This window comes from Gouania willdenowi, chromosome 14 (assembly GCF_900634775.1).
Source record: "Gouania willdenowi chromosome 14, fGouWil2.1, whole genome shotgun sequence".
Classification (NCBI taxonomy): domain Eukaryota; kingdom Metazoa; phylum Chordata; class Actinopteri; order Blenniiformes; family Gobiesocidae; genus Gouania; species Gouania willdenowi.
The window spans coordinates 11,157,199-11,177,529 of record NC_041057.1 but is presented as its reverse complement, the minus strand read 5'-3'; the positions used below and the strand labels follow the sequence as shown (position 1 = coordinate 11,177,529).

General features: G+C 37.5%; 1 protein-coding gene across 3 annotated transcripts; it reads left to right on the top strand.

Moving 5' to 3' along the window:
• The first annotated feature begins 280 nt into the window (after positions 1–280).
• On the top strand, positions 281–18,931 carry LOC114475855 (adhesion G-protein coupled receptor G4-like). 3 transcript variants are annotated; one of them, XM_028466997.1, is made up of 32 exons: positions 281–393; positions 559–644; positions 1,134–1,264; positions 2,899–3,136; positions 3,404–3,676; positions 4,365–4,462; positions 4,759–4,820; positions 4,935–4,980; positions 5,512–5,540; positions 5,659–5,807; positions 5,900–6,061; positions 6,134–6,207; positions 6,312–6,379; positions 6,469–6,511; positions 7,778–7,800; positions 7,903–8,048; positions 8,161–8,290; positions 8,411–8,511; positions 9,812–10,016; positions 10,087–10,252; positions 11,326–11,472; positions 11,559–11,684; positions 11,762–11,807; positions 11,880–11,983; positions 14,108–14,229; positions 14,493–14,761; positions 14,837–14,948; positions 15,721–15,799; positions 15,991–16,192; positions 17,337–17,438; positions 17,570–17,716; positions 18,612–18,931. In XM_028466997.1, the coding sequence occupies exons 2-32, from the start codon at positions 566–568 to the stop codon at positions 18,794–18,796; spliced, it is 3,864 nt and encodes a 1,287-aa protein (XP_028322798.1). In that variant the 5' UTR covers positions 281–393; positions 559–565; the 3' UTR covers positions 18,797–18,931. The 3 variants fall into 3 exon arrangements, with proteins under 3 accessions (XP_028322798.1, XP_028322799.1, XP_028322800.1); XM_028466998.1 differs by lacking the exon at positions 17,337–17,438; XM_028466999.1 differs by lacking the exons at positions 559–644; positions 1,134–1,264; positions 2,899–3,136 and having other exon boundaries at positions 379–393.
• The last annotated feature ends 1,400 nt before the right edge of the window (positions 18,932–20,331 follow it).

Here is a 20,331-nt window from a genome sequence, read left to right as displayed (position 1 = left end):
AGTGGAGCCCTCAGTGGTCATATCAGTTACTTTTATTAAATAATTGCATGTAATAAGCAAACTGTAATTTTAACACAAGAGAAATCAAGCATGAGAGTAAAATTAATCACGTCAAACAAATGACAAAAATCCACGATGATGGATTATTCACACATTTAAGTTTCAGAGATTCAGTTTAGTTTCACCTTTTCACCTCTAAACTTTCACTGACTTAATGGGAATTGAACTTTCAATTTGTGCACGCACGGACGCGCACACGCACACACACACACGAGGCAGACGAAGCTCGTCACCACACAGCAAACACTAGTTCAGTCTCTGCTTATGACGGCGGGTTAAAGAGTGCTTTCTGTCTCCATCCCTGCAGAAGTGAGTGAAGCTGCTGCTGAGAGGGTGAGTGCTACTTCTTCTCATGTTCACTTTGAATTATATGGATCTATCATTATTATATAGACATATTTATACTCAATTTAACTTACATAGTCATATTTTGCATTTTTTTTTTTAAATGTGACTAACACATGGACTTTAATTCACTTGCTCGTTTGGAATTTTCAGACTGAGAATGAGTCGCCTTCTAAAGTGTCTGAACGTGTTTACTGTTGTGTGTCTGCTGAGCGGTCCAGCTCTAACAACAGAGATAGGTGGGACAAATACACAAAAGCAGAACAAAAACTATATAAATGAACATTATCTGACTTCATAAACACCTGTTCAGGATGTCTAATGCATGTGATGCCATTGTGCTGTTAATAAATGTGTGTAACTGTGAGAAATATCTAAAACAAATACCACTGAGTAGTTAAACACTGAGACGACACCGATTTATAATGGCAGCAGATCTGTTATAAAGGATGAAACGTTCAAAGGTTGGTGGTGTTATGAAGCAGTAAATTGAAGCCTTCGCCTCCTCATTTTTCAAGGAAAACGACGATTAGTTTTAAGGAATCAAGATACAAATAATCTGACCAATAAAAATCTGATTATTTAGATCTGGATAATTTGGTGCTCTTCTGTTTGTTTTAAAGAGAGGTTAAGGTCAACTCTACCATTCGTTCATCCAACAGATTAGAGATAAATGAGATGTTTTTGGAGAAAAGCTTTTCTATTAATCATCTGCTTGGTGTTGTCAGTTCCTTGGCACAGTCCTTGGGGGACTGTAGCTGACTTCACCAGGGAAGGATGCTCACACTGGGAGCTAAAGCCTGAGTTTTCTCTTCCTGCTCTGGACCAAACCACCGTCTGCCTCAGCCTGAAGCTCCAGGTAGTGATGCTTCTAACTTCTTTCTAACGCAGAAGTGGAAAAGAGCTTTTAATCATTTAGAATTATTGACAAATAGAACGGTATAATTAATAATTGTCATTTTATACAGAATATTCTGATGATTAGACCTTGGGCATATCACTTTGTACACCAACGACGCTCTTAAAGCAGGCATGTCCAAAGTCCGGCCCGGGGGCCAATTGCGGCCCGTGTTCAAAATTCCATTGGCCCGCAGCCTCTGTCATGAAATCAGTACAATGCGGCCCACAATTGACCACAGTAAAAAAGTAAAAAAAAAAACAAAAATGTTATATTTCACTGAATGAAACATCTGAATAAGATAATTGTTAGTGTTTTAAATTTAGACGTTTACTGTGAGCATTTCATAGTGAATAATTTGTAATGTTGCACATGAACGTCGATATGTTTAATATTCCAGAAAGTTTTTTTTTTTTTCTTCGTTTTTTGTGGTCTTCACATATGAAAGGTTTAGATTTGTTTTCAGCGTGAATACATGAGAAGTGTGCCATTTTGCCATTTGCGATAAAAAAATAAAATAGATTATTTGCATTTGATGTTAATGGTTCAAATAATTTCAGGGTGAATGGTTGGCCCCCCGACACATTTTCACCTCGCCAAATCTGGCCCTCTTTGCACAAACTTTAGACACCCCTGTCTTAAAGCTATGAAATGTAAACACTGACCTTCTAATGTCAGGAAAACTTTAAAAAAAAAAAAAAAAAAATCTTGACCTTTGATAAAACTAGTTTGCAAAGGGAGCAAAATTTCCAGTACATTTCTACAGGAACCTTAAACTCAAGATATTGGGAAATTTTTTAACATGGTAATATTTATTGGAATTAATTGGAAATTAGGAGTAGTTCTAAATAACTATATTATACCTAATCATAAATATTTGCATCCATGCAAATAAATATATTAAAAAAACTAAAATTATTTCAACTAGGCAATTCAGGCAAGTTTATTTTGTCTTTGTTTCTGAAATAATATGTTGAGGTTTTCTTTATTCAGACAACTACTTCCAGGAAATTGACTTTGATCTCCTGACATGTTTCGACCGTCAACGGTCAGTCTTCCTCAGAGGCATCTACTGATCGCTTTTTTGTGTCCTTATGAGTTCTTTCTGGGTTCCTGAAACTAGTTGTCTGAATAAATGAAACTTTAACATAAATTAACAAAATTCTGGGAATTATCGAAGTTCGAAACTTTCCATAGGAAATAACAAAAAAAACCTGGGATTTTACAAACTTGAAGGTTTGATTTTAACAGAAATGTTAAATATATAGTGTAGCTGGAAAAATATATTTTAGATAATATAAATAATAAAAGTTCATATTTTTTAATATTCCCAAAATTCCCACAGAAATTGTTCACCTCTTTAAAACACACATTGGTTACAGAGTGGATCTCTAATCAAATCTTTCCAATTATATTCAAAGCATTGAAATGCATGTTTAGTTATTATTTATTGTTTTATCTCCTTATAAAAATGTGACAGCTTTTGATGTGTTTATTTACTACATTTCTATAAAAAATAGCTAATTTCTTCATTGTATACAGTAACTGCCTGCCTAAGTTGTTTCTGTGATTCATGATGTCATCGCTGTGTGCAGGACTGGGGTGACTCACCTTGGACGGCCTTCATGTACCGTCACCCTGAGAAGCAGCACGCTGAGCTGGGTTTGGGGGGGAGAGACGGCCATTTGATGGTCTTGGTGTTTGGTGAGCAATGGAAAACGGAGCAGAATGACATTAATCTGTTGGATTGGTCCTCGCTCTGTGTCACCTGGTCACAGAAAACAGGCAGGCCTGTGCTTTACGTCAATGGAAAACCAAAGAATCTCAAAACAGGTGAGTTTAGTGACAAACTGACGGAGTAAACACGTGGGAATGGGATTAAACTTCCCGTACATTTAAAGTCTTTTCATTTAAACCGTGACCATGATTTCGTTAAAAAACATGATTAAAAATATCGATATGGACATTTTTTTTGGATTGATACGATACTCGTGCAATGAAATATCGCGATACATCACCAAATAAAATTTTTTCTTACACCCTTAGTTAACATCAAAGTCTTTGATTTAAGTTCAAACTTTCACTCCTTTATTGATCCAGACGCTTCTTCGACTCCTTCATTGCGAAGCCCAATTGCCCCGAATGGAACACTCACTCTCGGTGCTGGACACTCCATCAACAGTGGGAATATTCAAGTCCTTCCAAACTCTAAAATGTTGGGGAAAGTGTCCTTGTTTCGGATGTGGTGGACGGAGCGCACTGAAGAGGAAATATCATCAAAGAACTGCATCGAGGGGAACCTGATAACGTGGGAATCACAAACCTGGGACACAAGGCCCTGCGCTCCCATCCCTGATCCCAGCCTCCAGTGTGGTCAGTGTCCTGTGTCTCATGTTTAATCAGCTCTTTATTTACTTTCAGCGACCTTTTGTTCTCACTCTGCCTCCATCAGTGTTTCCACAATTGATTCACCTTCATGTCGCAAACGGTGTCATTTTCATCACCAATGTTTTGTAGCTTTTTATCCAGGCTCTGAGGCAGCCTTTGGGTTTACAGCCCTCATCTCTCACACTATCCAATGACCACCTGTCCTTTTCACTGTTGGGTAAATATAACCATGCCTTTGGTGATTGATTACAATCAGACTGGGAGCATCAATCATCCATGTTGTCGGCTTTTGTTTGCAATGCAAACCAAAAACATCCAGTGGATTACGTAAATCAAATAAAGAGATTTTATGACGTGTAATTCAGTGTGCAATATTCTCATTAGGACTGTAAAGGTATAAATAAATACTGTGAGAAATACAATGACATGGAGGAAGTGTTACATTTATGGTAATAAGGTACAAGCTTGTTCCAGCCGAACTTTGTGAAATCTGTATGAATCTGGTTCTGCTGGAGGTTTTAAAACTGAATTTTATCAATTTAATCAGTTTGAACATATAAAAATATTGATTTAAAAGTATATTAAAAAACAAACACACTTTTTGTCGTGCAAGTTACATTTGTTACATATAAATGCAAATATGCAACATGTTTATTTTTAATTCCTTTGGCAGAGTGGTCCTTATTTCAAGTGAGGCTGGTGTTTGCCATTCTGCGTCACGACGAGACAAATACTGATCTCTCTACAGCCAAAGAAATGGCACTTAACTTGGTAAACACATTTTATCTACATTTTCTTTTTAAAGAATTCTAAATTAATTTTCGATAGCACTTGGAGATGACCATTGTTGTAATTTGCGCCATTAAAATAAATGTACTTAAGTTTTGTATGTTTCCAAAGATATTTACCCTAAAAGCCATATTTTTAAAATCTGTTTATCTACTTCCTTTTTTTGTTTTAACCCAAAGCATTTTAAATATATTTACACACCAAAATTAAACAATTAACAGTATTTTGTATTAGTACCGTACTTGATACTAAATATTGCATTTGTTTGTTGCTCTCAGTTCACACATGTGCTGCCATCTCACTTCAGTGTTCACACATTGACTGTATATGAAGTAAACCGGTAAGAAAAGATTGATAAGTATTTTTTTTTCTTTTTGGTCACATCTATACTAGTGAGAGAGAAACTATATCAACCACTGACTAACTCATTCTTTTTGTTTGATGTTTTATGTAGTTTTGATGCACACGACCAAGTAAAGAGATTACATGAAGACCGACTGGTGAGCAGCAAAGTCTAGCTGGATTCAACATATATAGTATATATTCTGTGTGGAATTAAATGTAATGAAATATTTAGAAAATAGGACAGTGGTTCCCAAACTGAGGTACATGTACCCCTAGGGGTACTTGAACACCTCTCAGGAGGTACACGAAAACATTTGTCAGTTTATTTATTTTTTTTATCATCCATCAATAATAATAGCCTGCAGACACAAATAAATAATGTATTACATGAGCTAAGGGGTACATGTGATAAGAAATAAAGGCTAAGGGGTACATGTGATAAGAAATAAAGGCTAAGGGGTACATGTGATAAGAAATAAAGGCTAAGGGGTACATGTGATAAGAAATAAAGGCTAAGGGGTACATGTGATAAGAAATAAAGGCTAAGGGGTACATGTGATAAGAAATAAAGGCTAAGGGGTACATGTGATAAGAAATAAAGGCTAAGGGATACATGGGAGGGAGTTTGGGAAACACTGGTCTAGGAGAAAGTTGCATTTCTAAATATTGTGTGTTTTATGCTTTAGACGGGGAGGGCGACCCCCATCATTGACAGGTAACAAATATGCAAGTTTAGTGGTTTCTAAACACTGTTTACAACAACATCACAGACTCCAGTCTCTCCAGTTTAAGATGAGAGTAAAGGCTGGGATAACGCTCTCTCTCTCCTGAAGGTTTTCTTCCTGGGTGTTTTTGAGAGTCGATCCTGCTGTAAATGTAGCAGCGGTGCAGGCTTTAGTCTATACCAAACTTTGCAAACCCTACAACGTGGGAAACCTTTCTCTGATATCACAAGAAGAGAGCATCCGTACAAAGCCTGTTGGTGTGAAACTGTTCCTCACAAACACACAGTAGATTATTATGTTTGCTAAATGTGTGAAAAACAATGTTTAATGCTTTTTTTTTTTATTTTAGAAAGTGTCCCAGCCACCACCGCTGACCCATCAACACATCCCATGACTTCTACACCCTCCACCTTCGCTCCAGCTTCTAATCCAACACCTACGCCTGAAACTCTGACCCAGAGGGTCACCACAACTTCTTCTGCAATTGTAACGAGCTCTGTGCACATCGCTGGTCAGTTTGTTCATTCAACAGCTGCAACATGAGAGTTTGATACTGGCTTCAATCGGACTGTTATCTCTGCAGATTTATACTTTGAGGTGAGAATAAACGTGACCCTAAAAGGAAGTGTTGACACAGAGGAAAGCATCTCCACCTGGGTAGGCCACACGCCCACACTAATTAACTGCTTTAACGTAGAAGCCACATAACGTCATGTAACACGCAAAACAAACTACAAAACAAACTACAATGCTCCTCACAGCTCGACAACCGGCTACCACGGGACCAGATGACGGTGCTCGACCTCGAGCTGCTCCCAAAAACAAAAAGGTAGACCAGCCACTTTCTCGGATCACCCATTTTCTGACAAAGTTACTCTAAAGTTAGCCTCAATTAATGCTTGTGCTTTTCTCTGGCAGACAGCATTCACACCTGTACTCAAAAAAGACCACATCACACAAAGTAAGATTTTCCTTTAAAGAATCCACTCATATTTAATAGTAGTTTCAAATTCACATGTGTCAAACTCAAGGCCTGGGGGCCAAATCAGGCCCTTTAGAGCAGGGGTTCTCAACCTTGGGGTCAGGAGATACTGGGAGGGGGTTGCCAGATACCTTCAAGAAACTAAGAATATTTTTTGAACAATTTGTGCCCAAACTTGTCATATTTTAAGCTATTTTCATCACTTTTTCTTGTCATATTTTTGCTCCTTTTAAAGCATTTCTGCCACTTTGCCATAAAATTTCAAGACATTTTCTGCACTTTTAAACCCTTTCCACCACTTTATCACACATGTTGATCTATTATTGTCACTTTTATCCTCTTTTCACTATATTTCATGCTTATTTTGGTCAATTTAACCATAGTCACGATTTGTCATGTCCATTATTTGCCAGTTCAAACTAACTGTTCAAATATTGACACTTTAAACCCTTTTTTACTACTTTTACTGTCGGTTTTATAGATGGCCCTGTCTCCACATGACTGTTCTTCAATGTTCATGTCTGTGTTCAACCACCTTCAGGCACAGTGGGGGTCCCCGGTCTCTGGCACCTTTATTTGGGGGTCGTGGGCTGAAAAGGTTGAGAACCACTCCTTTAGAGCATCCAATTTGGCCCGCGTGTGAAAGGAAAAATGACAGAGAAAATATGAATTATTGTGTAAATGACCAAATAATTCATTTGTAGATATCTGGGCCCCTCCAATGATACAAATTCAATGACATTCCTCAATATAATGCATATGTCACATGATCACAAAAAATTTTTCATCTTAAAATGTTGAAAGAACTTTTTTCAGAATCTTTCAATTTCCTTCAGATTAGTCCATAAAATTTACCAAGATTAAATAAAAAAATATGTACAAAATCAAGGAAATTTAAAAAGAAATCTGTAATTTATTGCTTGAATATTATAGGTTTCTTACATACTTAAAATATCAATTATATGCAGAAGTGCAAACTAAGGTACATTATGGTGAAATTGCTGGTTTTCCCATGTGAAATTGAGATTAAACTGGTCCTCATTTTGCCCCTGAACTAAAATGAGTTTGACACCCCTGATTGTTCTTCAACATTGCCATTGACAACATTTTTACTTAAATACGTAACTAACTGATCTGAGAGAAACAGTTGACAAAAGTTGTCAAATGCAGAAGCCTTTTAACGTGATGCTTAACCACAGTGTATGTAACTGCCTGGGAATATCTCACGCTTTCCTTCTTCCACAGGTGCTCACTGACAGAGTTTCCAGGTACAGATCAAAGGGATCCCGCTAATGATCAACCAAAAATAAAAACAAAAAAACTAGTGTCCAGAAAACAATAAAGTCACGTTCCTCCTTCACTGTTTGCAGAGAAGGTTGTGTTTTCCAGCTCCAGGTCATTACGCCGTCATTGAACGCACAGGAAATGGAGGAGCAGATACGGCAGCTATTGATGGCGCCTTACAAAAATGGCTCCGTCTCCATAGTAACTGAAGGCATAGAGATAAGCCGCATATGTGAGTGAGGTTCAGTGAAAAAACAAAAAGAAGATAAGTGATTGAAGTTCAACACATGGCTGTCTCTGTGTGTGTGTGTGTGTGTGTTTGCTCTCTTGTGTCGTGTCCGTAGTGATGGCGAAGTGCTCTGCAGAGTCACATCAGACCAGGAGAGGTTTGTTTGTGTGGCCTGAGACCCTCGGAGGGAGCAGTGTGACTCACGACTGCCCCAAAAATGCAAGTAGCAAAGCCAGCCGACAATGGTAAGAGACTATAGTCAACAAAGAGACACAGGTGTGATCATTAAAAAAAATATCAAAGGATCAGCAGTCCATGCTGATCTCTTTTAAAATAAAAACCAGTTGTAATGTTTTTTCTGACAGCAAACTGGGTATAAGTACTCGTTGGATGGATCCAGATATGGAGGACTGCCCTCGTATAGTGGAAACAATCCTTGATCTGGATCATATTAAAGTCACTTTAGGTCTGTTGCACACTTGCTTCTTTATTTAATTGTACTGATTGAAAACTATAATCGGAATAAACAAATTGTTAGTAAATTGATACTTTTTTAACACTTAAGTTCGGAAACTTAGATAAGTTTATACTTCTTCCTACACCTTTTTGTTAATGTAAACTAAGATGCTAGATACTGTTTTGTTATTTCTTTATGTTATTTTATTTTAAATTGCTTTTAAGTTGTCATTTCTCACAGACCTATTTCTCACAAATGTTGTTCACAAATGCGTCTAAATCTATGTTAGTGAGAACTTCTCCTTTGCAGAGATAATCCATCCCACCTCACAGGTGTGGCATATCCAGATGCTGATTAGACAGCATGATTATTGCACAGGTGAGCCTCAGGGTGGGCACAATAAAAGGCCACCCTGAAATGTGCAGTTTTGCTTTACTTGGGGGTGGTGGGGGGTGTTCTTCAGAAAACCAGCCAGTATCGAGTGTGACCATCATTTTCCTCACGCAGTGCAACACATCTCCTTGTCTCCTTGACATAGAGTTGATCAGGTTGTTGATTGTGGCCTGTGGAATGTTGGTCCACTCCTGTGCATACGCTGGGCATGTAATCGGAGGGTTGCCGGTTCAAATCTCACCCGGGCCGTTGCTATGGGATGTTGAGGAGCTCCCTTAACCCCTAACTGCTTATTATCTCTGCAAAGGAGAAGTGCTCACTAACACAGATTTAAATATATTTGTGATAAATAGGTCTTTTGTGGATATAGAAAATGTGTTAGATCTTTGAGTTTAGCTCATGAAAAATCGAAGCTAAAACAAAAGTGTTGCATTTGTATTTTTGTTCAGTATATATTCAAAATTAAGAGGCAACTCATGGTGCAAGATACAAAGAAAGGAAGATAGTGTATTAATAAAAGGAGCCACTAAGATAATAAATAAACAGTGGGAACAAGGATAAATATAAATGAAAAAAATTAATACAATTATAAAATGAAATTGTGTTTTGTCTGCCCATTATAACAGATTTAGTTGCTTATCTGCTCATTATACCTGAGCTTTGCTCTCATTTAGAGCTGATAAAAACCCTCAGATGTTTGCATGATCAAAGCACAATAAATGAATATAGTGGGAAATAAAATCGCTGCTGCTGTGTTTACCAAACCGACTGTAATAAAACTCACTATAGCAGTATAAAGGATCCACCCTAAAATGTAATGATGTTTGTTATTCAATGATCTTCTAACCTTTTCCTCTTTTTAATGCACTTCGTGTTTGACTAATTCAATTTCTAATTGTTCCATGATATTTCCCAGATAACGCCATGGACATGCTGGAGATGATTAAGGATTTACTGAGCAACCAGTCAATGCTCGACTACCAGGAGCTGAACATGCTCCTCTCCAAGCTGGAGGACATCATCGAATGCAGGGAAGTGTCACAAATACTGGGCCAGGCGTTAATAAACGTCATATCAGACATTGTGAAAACTGACAGCAACCTGGTGCCTTTCATAAACACGTAAGGACAAAAAGGTTAAACAAACCAACCTGACATCAGAGTGATCTGACCTCCTCTTCGTCTGCTGCAGCATCCTCAACCTCACAGAAGCAGTGGGAGACGAGATGGTCGTCTACAACGGATCCTCCACCCTGCTCGCTCCAGCCATCGCCGTCTCAGCCGTAGACGTAGTTCCTGAAGAGTTTGAGAGTTTGACATTTGGAGTGTCGTCAGATCAGACGGGAACAAATCCCAAGGTTTGGAAAAGTCACGCAAATCGTGGGACTTTTAATTATTAAATGGACAACAAATAAACTAAGTTATGTTGCTCTTTTTCTGCTGCCACATTAAATAGAGATGAATACTGGTATTCTGCAGAGATTTAAAGAAACATTTAAGGTTAAATAATTCAACTTATTGTGTTTCAACATTGGGTTCGTGACCCCATGTGGGGTCGCCTGAAATTTAAATGGGGTCATCTGGAATGTGTCAATAAATAACTGATTAAAAATCATCACTTTTTCAAACTAAAACAATCTTAAACATCTGTATTCTATACTTAAATAGATAATAAAATGCAGAATTAAAAAAGATGAGAAAAAGAAAGAAAAATAATAAACAAAGTTAACAAATTTGATAAAAAAAAAAGTAATTATACAAAAATATTATTTGTGGTTGCCAGAAATTTGCGATATACAAATGGGGTCGCTTTCAAACCCTCCCTTAGAACTCATCGGTTCACAATGACATTCAACCTTTAAAAAATCCCAGTTACCCTTTTTACTGTGTGTGTTTGTGTGTTTTTTTTTTTTTAAATTGATTTATTTAACATGCTGTGACATGCACAGGTCCCAGATGCACTGGAATAATTTTTAAAGGGTTTTAAAGTGTGAGGATTTAAGAAAAACTAGTAAAAGACACAGACACCTTAACACAGTAAAAAGTTGAAACATTAAAGACAAATTAAAATACAAATAAAGTAAAAACTCTATAATGGTTCCTTTAAAATAGCTGATATTTCAGCACTTATTTTATGTATTGGAATAAAAGTGTAGGAGTTATTTCTGTATAGTGGTTGTTGTTAGATCAAACTCAATGAACAGAATAATCATCTGTTTGGATGTTTATTAGTAAAAACTTTTTGTTCAGATTTTAAAACTTAAGTTATTACAGTTAAAATGTATTGATACACTGTTTTTATTCAAAAAGCTTAAAATGACTTAACTTTTTCTGTGATTGAAAGATGAAAACTGAATAATTTTCATTCGTGTTTTCATTTAAAGACTTCACCACCATAAACTTGATATTGTATCATATGTTTGTGTTGTAGGTTTACATTAACAGCAGTCCCTTCAACGAGACAGTAGCCTTCGTCTCTCTGCCGTCAGCCCTACAGCACAGCTTTCCACATTGGGATCCGCACTCCAAACCACCCAGAGTCCAGTTTCAGTTCTACGGTCTCCCAGTGCTCTTTGGGGTACGTTAAAGCATCTGATCACTCAAAGACAGCACATAGACTCCTATGCCAACAACATTTTAAATACTTTTTGTGAATTTTATCAGAAAAACCCAAACGGGTGGATCCTAAACACCTTTGTGGTGTCAGCCAGTGTGACTAATGCCAGCGCTCCAGTCAAAGACCTTTCTGAGAAAGTCAAAGTCACACTTCGTCATCTCAAACCAAACACAGTAAGTGTTAGTAAGTTGGTCTAAATCTATATTTTATTTTAAGCCAGGTCTTGTAACAGTTTTTCTTTCTGTTGAAGCTTCAGAGGAAGGTTTCCTGTGTGTACTGGGACTTCAATAAAAACTGTAAGTGTTTTTAAATGAATAGTGATGAGGTCTGGGTGAACTGAGGTAATGAAGGTCAGTGTTTCCATGCAGACGGACACGGAGGCTGGGATGGACGCGGCTGTCAGAAGTTCAACAGCTCCTCAGACTCCACAACTTGCCTGTGTGACCACCTCACACACTTTGGAGTGCTTCTGGTATGTAAACCACTGATCCACTTTGACTCCACATCACATGCAAACTAAGAAGCATTGATAACACAACTGTATTATCACTAAACCAGTACAGATATGGCAGGAATAAAAAGCAACAGCAGGATAAAACTATGTGTGTCCAGCAGAGGGCGATCAAACTACAGTTACACTCACCAATAGATTGGAGTGAAGTTTATAGGACTCACTTCATCAGGTCATTATGTTACTGTGATAATAGTCAGTCTGTTCTGTAACATAAAGCGTTTATTCATGGTAAAGGCCTAAGTCTGGTCCTAGAGAGCTGATATCCTACATGTTTTAGATGTCTCTCCATGCTCCATCACACCTAAAGCTAATGACGGTGTCATCAAGCAGCTGTGCAGGAAGCCTGATAACGAACCTTTACAATCAGCTGCGGTGGAACAGGGCGGCATCTAAAACATGCAGGACAGCAGCTCTCCAGGACTCAGCTTAGGAAACCCTGATCTAACACAACAACACTTTGTTTAAAGCAGTGGTGTCAAACTTATTTTAGTTCAGGGGCCAAAACAAAGTAGTTCGATCTCAAGTAAGCTGCAGATTTTAGGTAGGAAAATTAGCAATTTCAACATTAATGCCCCCAAGTTTGCACTTAAAGAGTAACTAATCGCCAAACCCACTTTTTTCTGCTGAATACACATTTATTTGGGTATTAAGTAGTGCTGTTGACTGATCCTAGTCCAACTTTTAACATTTTAGTAAAAGTATTTAAATTTTGCTTATTTAGTTATAAAATGTCACATATCCTGGCCTTTAAGTGTTGAATGCCGGCCATTACAATTTAATTTTGCTATTGGCTGAGACAGATTCTTTGGATTGCCCTGCATCATCAACTTTCACTGTTGGCCCCGCCCCTCCTATAAAAGCTGAGAGGAGGGAGGAGGGTTTCCTCCAATCACAGCCCTCAGTGAGCATTGACTGACAGCCTAAATGAATAAGTTCACTGTGTTCCGTGTGAAGCAGCCCACAGCAGCGGTGATGTTTTTGACTCTGTGCTTCTATAAAGAGCAGATTAAATGGTAGGGTATTAAGGAAACTGCGGGGGACGACGTTAGTCTGACAGTCAAGGATACATGAGGTTTGTTTGTCACATACATAAATACTACTACTGAATAGCACTTTATGACATGTAGTGAAATAGCATTAGGGTGTTCAGCTTTTACTGTGTGCACAGTGTGCAGCAGGGGTGAAAGAAAGAAGGTAAATAATAGTAAATGAGCATTTAACAACAACCTAATGCTATATAAACACAGCCATAAAAGCAAAGTTAGCTCGCCAACATACCTCTGATGAAAGTGGTCGCTGCAGACACGGGCATCAGCAGACTCTGCTCCTCCCGACTGCAGACGTAGGTTTAAAATCCACTTTTCACGGTGGTGTTCTGTGAGCTTTTTACATTTCACACCTTCGGTACTCGGTAAAATCTTTTTTCCTTTACTTGACTAGAACAATTGGATCAGCCGTAAACTACACAAAACATGGGCATTTTGATTATTTCAGTTGGCAGATTCTCAAGCTACTTCACTTCCTGCCCTCCATCTCGCGATACAGCAATGTGAGTGACGTCACGTGAATCAACAGAGCAGGCGCCGTCCGCGCCGTCAGTTGCGATAGCCAATCAGATCTCTGAGTAATAAATGTTCCCCTTGTTTATAGCGTAGGAAGAGTGCGGTGGGTGGGTGGGGACACAGTAGGTCAGCATGTGGGGGCACGGCCCGCGAATTCCTCCCCCATTTCCTACTTTGTATGTACTCATTTCATAATACAGAGGCAAAGTTTATACCTAATTTTTTTTTCAATATATTTCGTTAATAAATATTTTGAGTAATATAGTTGTCCGTCACATTTTATTTGGCATTAGTAAATAATGATGCACATTTACAGATATTGTACATATGAGTGATGACACGTGTTATAAAGGCTATTTTGCACAATAGGTGTGCCTTCAGATTTTTACTTGTACATTGGGCACAAAAAGTTAAGGAACCACTGGTCTAAAGTATAGAGATTTACTCAAAGGCAAACTTTCAAAGTTTTTCTATTTGTTACTCTGTGTGTGTGTGTGTGTGTGTGTCTGTGTGTGTGTAGGATGTCTCCAGGACTTCTTTGGATCCTTTCAATGAGCAGATTCTGACCATCATCACGTATGTGGGCTGTGGAGTTTCATCTCTGTTTTTGGGAATCACAGTCCTCACGTACACAGCTTTTGAGTAAGACCCTGAGCTCTCTGACTAATAGCGCACTGAGTTTTTTTTATACACAGCCTGTTTGATTTCAGCTGTCCACTTTATAAATCTAAAATATATGATTTTACAGCTTTTAGACGCATTTAAACAAGTTAATATACTGTAGCTCTTCTTTGTCTTTAGAAAACAGTTCTGCTGTACAATCTATTTCACCTCTTGTTGAAATTATACATTAAAGCTGTTTAAGACACTTAATCTCTCACCTTCTCTCATCTCCGTCACCTCAGCAAGCTTCGTCGGGACTATCCCTCTCAGATCCTCATCAACCTCTCTCTGGCCCTGCTGGGTTTGAACCTGGTCTTCCTGGTCAACTCCTGGCTGTCCTCCTGGGGTCTGCACGCTCTATGTGTGGCTGTAGCATCATTGCTGCACTACTTCCTGTTGGCGTCGTTCACCTGGATGGGATTAGAGGCCGTTAACATGTACTTCGCCCTGGTTAAAGTATTCAACGTTTATGTGCCCTCGTACATCCTCAAGTTTTGTGTTCTGGGATGGGGTGAGTTCATTATTTTTACTTTAATAAAGCAGATGAATATAGTGATAGAAGCTGATAGTGGAACTCTTCCATCAGGGATTCCTTTGGTGATCTGCGTTCTGGTGCTAAGTGTGAACAGAGACGCGTACGGTAGTCAAGTTAACACAGACAGCTTCTCTTTTACACAACTGGACCAGTCGGACCAATTGTAAGTGATGCCATCCTTTTTCTATGACACTAAACCCATTTCACACAAAATACAGTCAAAACCTCCAAAAGACACAATCATAATTTATAAAACTAAAAAATGGATCATTTAAAATTAAAAAAAAAGGAAAAACTTATTTTTGAAGCTACTAATTCAGTCCTGAAGTCCAGTGATGATGTACAATAGTGTAATATTTGTTAAACTACAGAAAGCTGCACAGATTTTAGATTTATTTATATAAAAAATTGACATTGGACATTAATAAACCAAACTATGTAAATGTTAAAGATTATAGCAATAGCTTATGTCCAACTTTAGTCCCCCGGCCAAGAAATGCACAGTGCAATAATACACAGTGCATCAAAATACAACAATAAAAGTACCAGCAGATATAATTTTTAATATGCAAGCTTAACACTTTGTCCAGACACAAGACTAGAAGCACCAAATATAACTAGGATGCTAAGATCAATGCTAATATTGCTAAAGTGCAGCACAATATCAAAATTGTGACATTGCACAATGCCCAAATACTATCATTGCACATTTCCTTGTTGTTAAATACTTTAAATTAATTACTGTTGATTGCACAATGCAAGCATGTAAAATATATGAATGCATATGCAAAAGATGTATCTTAGATACCTCTGAAAGATGAAAATTAATAAACAATACTAAATAAGTAATACTATCAAATGACAATAAATAAAAGGTTTTTTTTTGCCTTACTGTATGTAGTGATGAGGTTTTTGTCCCCTTTTTTCCTCCTCAGCTGTTGGCTCCAGGACAATGTGACGTTCTACGTGTCTGTGGTCGCCTACACTTTGATAATCTGTCTCTTCAACATTGGGGTAAAAATCATTTCAAATACTGTTTAAGGTTAAAACAATACATCAAAAACAGGCAGAACATTACAATATTACAACCACTAAACCACTCCAGTAAATCTCATTGAATAAAAACCACGACCAATTTTATTGAGATTCTTAAATAAATATTAGTGGGCGGTAGATTAATATTTGTCTTTTGAATCCCGTCTCAGGTCTTCGTGGTGGTTCTTATGCAGATTCGCCAAATGCATGCAAACAGCCCTGCAGGGAGCCATAGTGGACTGATGCAGGACCTGAAGGGGGTCACGAGCATCACTTTATTACTCGGGCTGACGTGGACTGTAGGATTTTTTACATTTGGACCAGCTCGAATCTTCCTGCTCTACCTGTTTGCTGTGCTCAATACTCTGCAAGGTAGAGATTTATTTACATGGACACAGTCACATCCATGCACTGCAAAAACTGTTAATTTACAACACGTGACTATACCTTGAAATTTGAGGATTTAAGAAAAATATAAGACAAAAGCAACTTAACACAGTGAAAAGTTAAAACATTAAATACAAATAAAGTAAGAAAATGTTCGATGGTTCCAACAAATGTGTACAATACACTATTTATTTAAAGTAATTCAGGAAATTAAATAATTTTACACTGGAAATAAGATCCAGCAACACAATTTCAGCATTTTTAATGTATTGAAAGTTTTTTTTTTTTTTTTTTTTTTGAGAAAACTATAATTTTTAAAAAACAATAAACTTAACCAAGTAATAAATAAAAAACAAACAAAGATACGATCACCTTTATTAGTCCAACAAGGGGAAATTTCCAAAGTTTCAGAAGCAGATAAATAAAATCAGCATAATAAAAAATAAAAGATATATACACACATGGGCCTGAACGCAATAAAACAACAAAATGAAATTATTATAGGATAAATTACCACTGAAATTTAATAGTGCAGTTCTGCTCCTACAAAAGAGTGTTTGTTTGCTGTCCTGCTCATTTCAGATTGCCAGGATTCTTGTAAAAAAGAGACTTTTAAACTCAGTGGAGCCCGTTTGTGGTTAAGTAGAAGCATAAATCAATGTCTTTACTTTAACGCATCAAGATCTAATGAGTGTCCAATCGTCAGCTCTGCATAGGCTCCAATGACATTCATTAAAAGTCGTGGAAGAAAGGAAGAGCACTTCTCTAACTCACAAGTTGATATATTAAAAACTATTAATAAATAGGTGTGTCAGTTATCAGTTTGACACCTTAGAGGATTTAGCACTTGCGGTTTTATTTATTGAGCGCATTTTCCTGTGTCTTGTGAGGCTCTCATGCAGCACCTTACTTTGTGGTCCAAGTTCAAAAGAAAAAAAACAAAACATAAATGATGTAATATTTTCACCTTGACTTTTACTTTCTTTTCTATCATGAAGTGATGTAACCACCCATGTTTGCTTCTAGATCTCACAAGAAATTTTTAATCCCAGACTGGAATGAAAAGGCAAAACTGTAATCTGGTTCAGAAAAAGCTGTGGACGGTTTTGCATTTTTCTGTTTATTCCAGGGCTTTTTATCTTCATCTTCCACTGTCTGATGAAGGAGAATGTCAGGAGACAGTGGAGGATTCACCTGTGCTTTGGACGTTTTCGGCTGGATGAGTATTCTGGTACAACAGTCGCACTTTTCCGTTAAAATCATCAACTTTCACAAATCTGTCCAAGTTGGTTTCTCAAGAGTTCTCATGAGGAAAAGCTTTTATTTCAGAACGGGTTTTTTTTTTTTACCTTTGTGACGCAGAGTGGAGCCACTCAGTATCAGCTGCAGTCGTGGCCAAACCCAAGACGAGTCCGTCGGTCCATTCGATCAAGTCCAGCTCCACCGCGAGCACGTCGGCTTCTTCTGACTCCAGCCAGAGAGAGTCAACGTGCACAAGACCAAACCTGGGTGAGGACATCTCTCTCAGTGAATAGGCCATGTTGTGACAAACTAATGAATGAACAGTTTGTAAAATTAAACCTAAAAAAACTAACTGTGGCCCCAAAACAAATACACAAAATTACTCCAAATACACACAAAAATGACAAAAAAAAATACCCAAAACAAGAGCTAAGCCAAATATCATTCACACTTTAATGGCTTGGAAGAAAATTCTATTCCAATTAATAACGATAAAGAAGATTCAAATGTGTGGTGCTCCCATTTTTTGGAAAAACTGCAGTGAAATACATTCATTAATCTGGAGCCCCTCTAAAATTTTAATGGAATCTTACAAGACGTGAGGTCTATTTTTAAGTAAAATTTTTATCAAAATCCGCTAAGTACTTTTGACGTAAACTTTCTACCAGAAACAAATAAATAAAAGCCATTACCTCCTTGGCAGAGGTAACAAAACAACATAACAATGTAGAATGAATAAATAAATCAATCACAGGGTTTTTACTTTTTTAATACAACACCACAGGATTTTTAACAGAATAAAAATAATAATTCTAGCAAGTTCACTTTGTCTTCTTTTTTTGAATAATGTTTCATTTATTCAGACAACTTTTTGCTTGAAGAAATGAAACCTTAACATAGGACAAAAAGAAATAAATACAATTAATTTGTATTTTCAATCTGGATATTTTGTACTCAATAGATTAAAGCTGTAAAATAAATTTCAATGTTTTTGTAAAGTTAGACATGCACGTTTAAAAATCACCTGTAAATACGCTGGTAAATAGTGAAACCGTTGTTAAAAGGGTTATTTCACCATTTGACAGCTCTGTTTGTTATTTGACCCCTTACTCATAGTTTTTGGCAACTTTAAACTTATCACAGATGTGTAATTATCTTGCAGTTCTGTTCGTGAACTCACTGAATCTTCCTCGAGCCCAGAGACGCCCCTCCGTGACGCTCACCCGGCCATCTAACGAAGAGGTGACACCAATATCTGGATTGAGGAACCAGTTTCTGGACCCCGAAAACTGGAGATACAATCACCAAATGACCAAATTTGCTTATAATCAGAGAAACAACCATTAACAGGTTTGATAAAAATGAAGTAGCAGCCGACAGAATGTGTCTTAACAACAGTGAGATGTATCGTGTGTGATTTGTAAAGCCCAATATTACTCCAAGGCATCGTGGCATTCGAGCTTCATTAGGTGATTTCTCATGCGATCCCATTGTTGTTTTTGTTTTAGCTAAACACTGTGAAAGAGGCTGTAATTACAAGGGCATGAGCAGCTGAATCAGTTCCAAGGAGTTAGTTGCCAAGCAACTGGTGAGTGGAGCCATGGCGACAACTGTACAGGGTCCCACACAATCTGTGGAAGAAAATAAAAGATGGCAAAAGTCTCCGTGTTCCCTCTTTGCAGCATTTTCAGTCTGAAATCTATGATTTACTATTTCCAAAATAAAACTATTTTATTGTTGTGAGAGTGAAGAATGTTTGTCCGTCCCGTGTCGTCTCACTGATTAAATTTAGGCAATCTGAGGGTCATTTTCAGACCTCTATGGTTCTGATCTCATTATCTTGGTTCTATCTGCATGAACCCAATTTCACATGAGTTTAAACAAAAAGAAGGAGGGCATTACAATGGGTAAACTGATTTCAGTCCAATGGTCACATTTGGCCCAGTTTGGTCTCAATGTGTCCTTATCAAAACAGTATGTCAATTTCTAAAGTGCATTTTCGTCATTACTGCATCATAATTGTAAGGCATTTTGTTACAGATATTTAAAACAGAACTGATTTACTTCAGGATTATCATTTTCCCTGTAATTGGCCAAATTGGTTGCTTGGTGAGCATGAAGAGATTTGATCACTGGGCTTTTAATCGGCACTGAAGATCTGCAAGAGATTCAAGTTATGATATGCATAGAATCTTAATAAACACGGGACATAATGTTAAACCATCCTTTGTGACAAAAGATGGTAGTCTCATGAGGTTTACCATTTCAGAGTGGCATACAAAATAAAACAAATATTTCATGGTTTTGAACCGATTGCCTGGTTAGAAATTTGCTTCGTGGACCAGTTGGTAACTCCTACTCATGAACTTTAGTTATGTGATCAGATACACTATAGTCCACCCAGAATCAGAATATAGTTTCCACTAAAGAGGTAAGAGGTCCATATCATGGAGGATTTAGGCCTTTAACATTCCAGTGCTTTCACATCACATGGCCATGAAAAAAGGACGTAGAAGCAGGAATCTCCACCAGGTCATGTTTTATTAATTAGGTGAAATGTAATAACAGGTGAGCATCAACCAATTATAAAGGCGACGTAAGCAGAACGTGTGCTAGTGTACAGCAGTGAAATGAGTGAAGGAGGGAATCAGACCTTTGGCAAACTCACGTAAATCTTTAAGTTTGTCTATTTTGATTTTAAAATTCACTCCAAGGACAAAATACTCACCCTTCATCAATAACACCCCACCTACTTACAGGTGACGTGACAGTCACGTGTCTCATTTTTCTCATTGTATTTCTAGTTTATTCTTATGGAGCTGTGAGGAAAACCTCAAACTAAGTAAAAGATGCTCTCTACCAGATCATGGCGTTCTCACTTG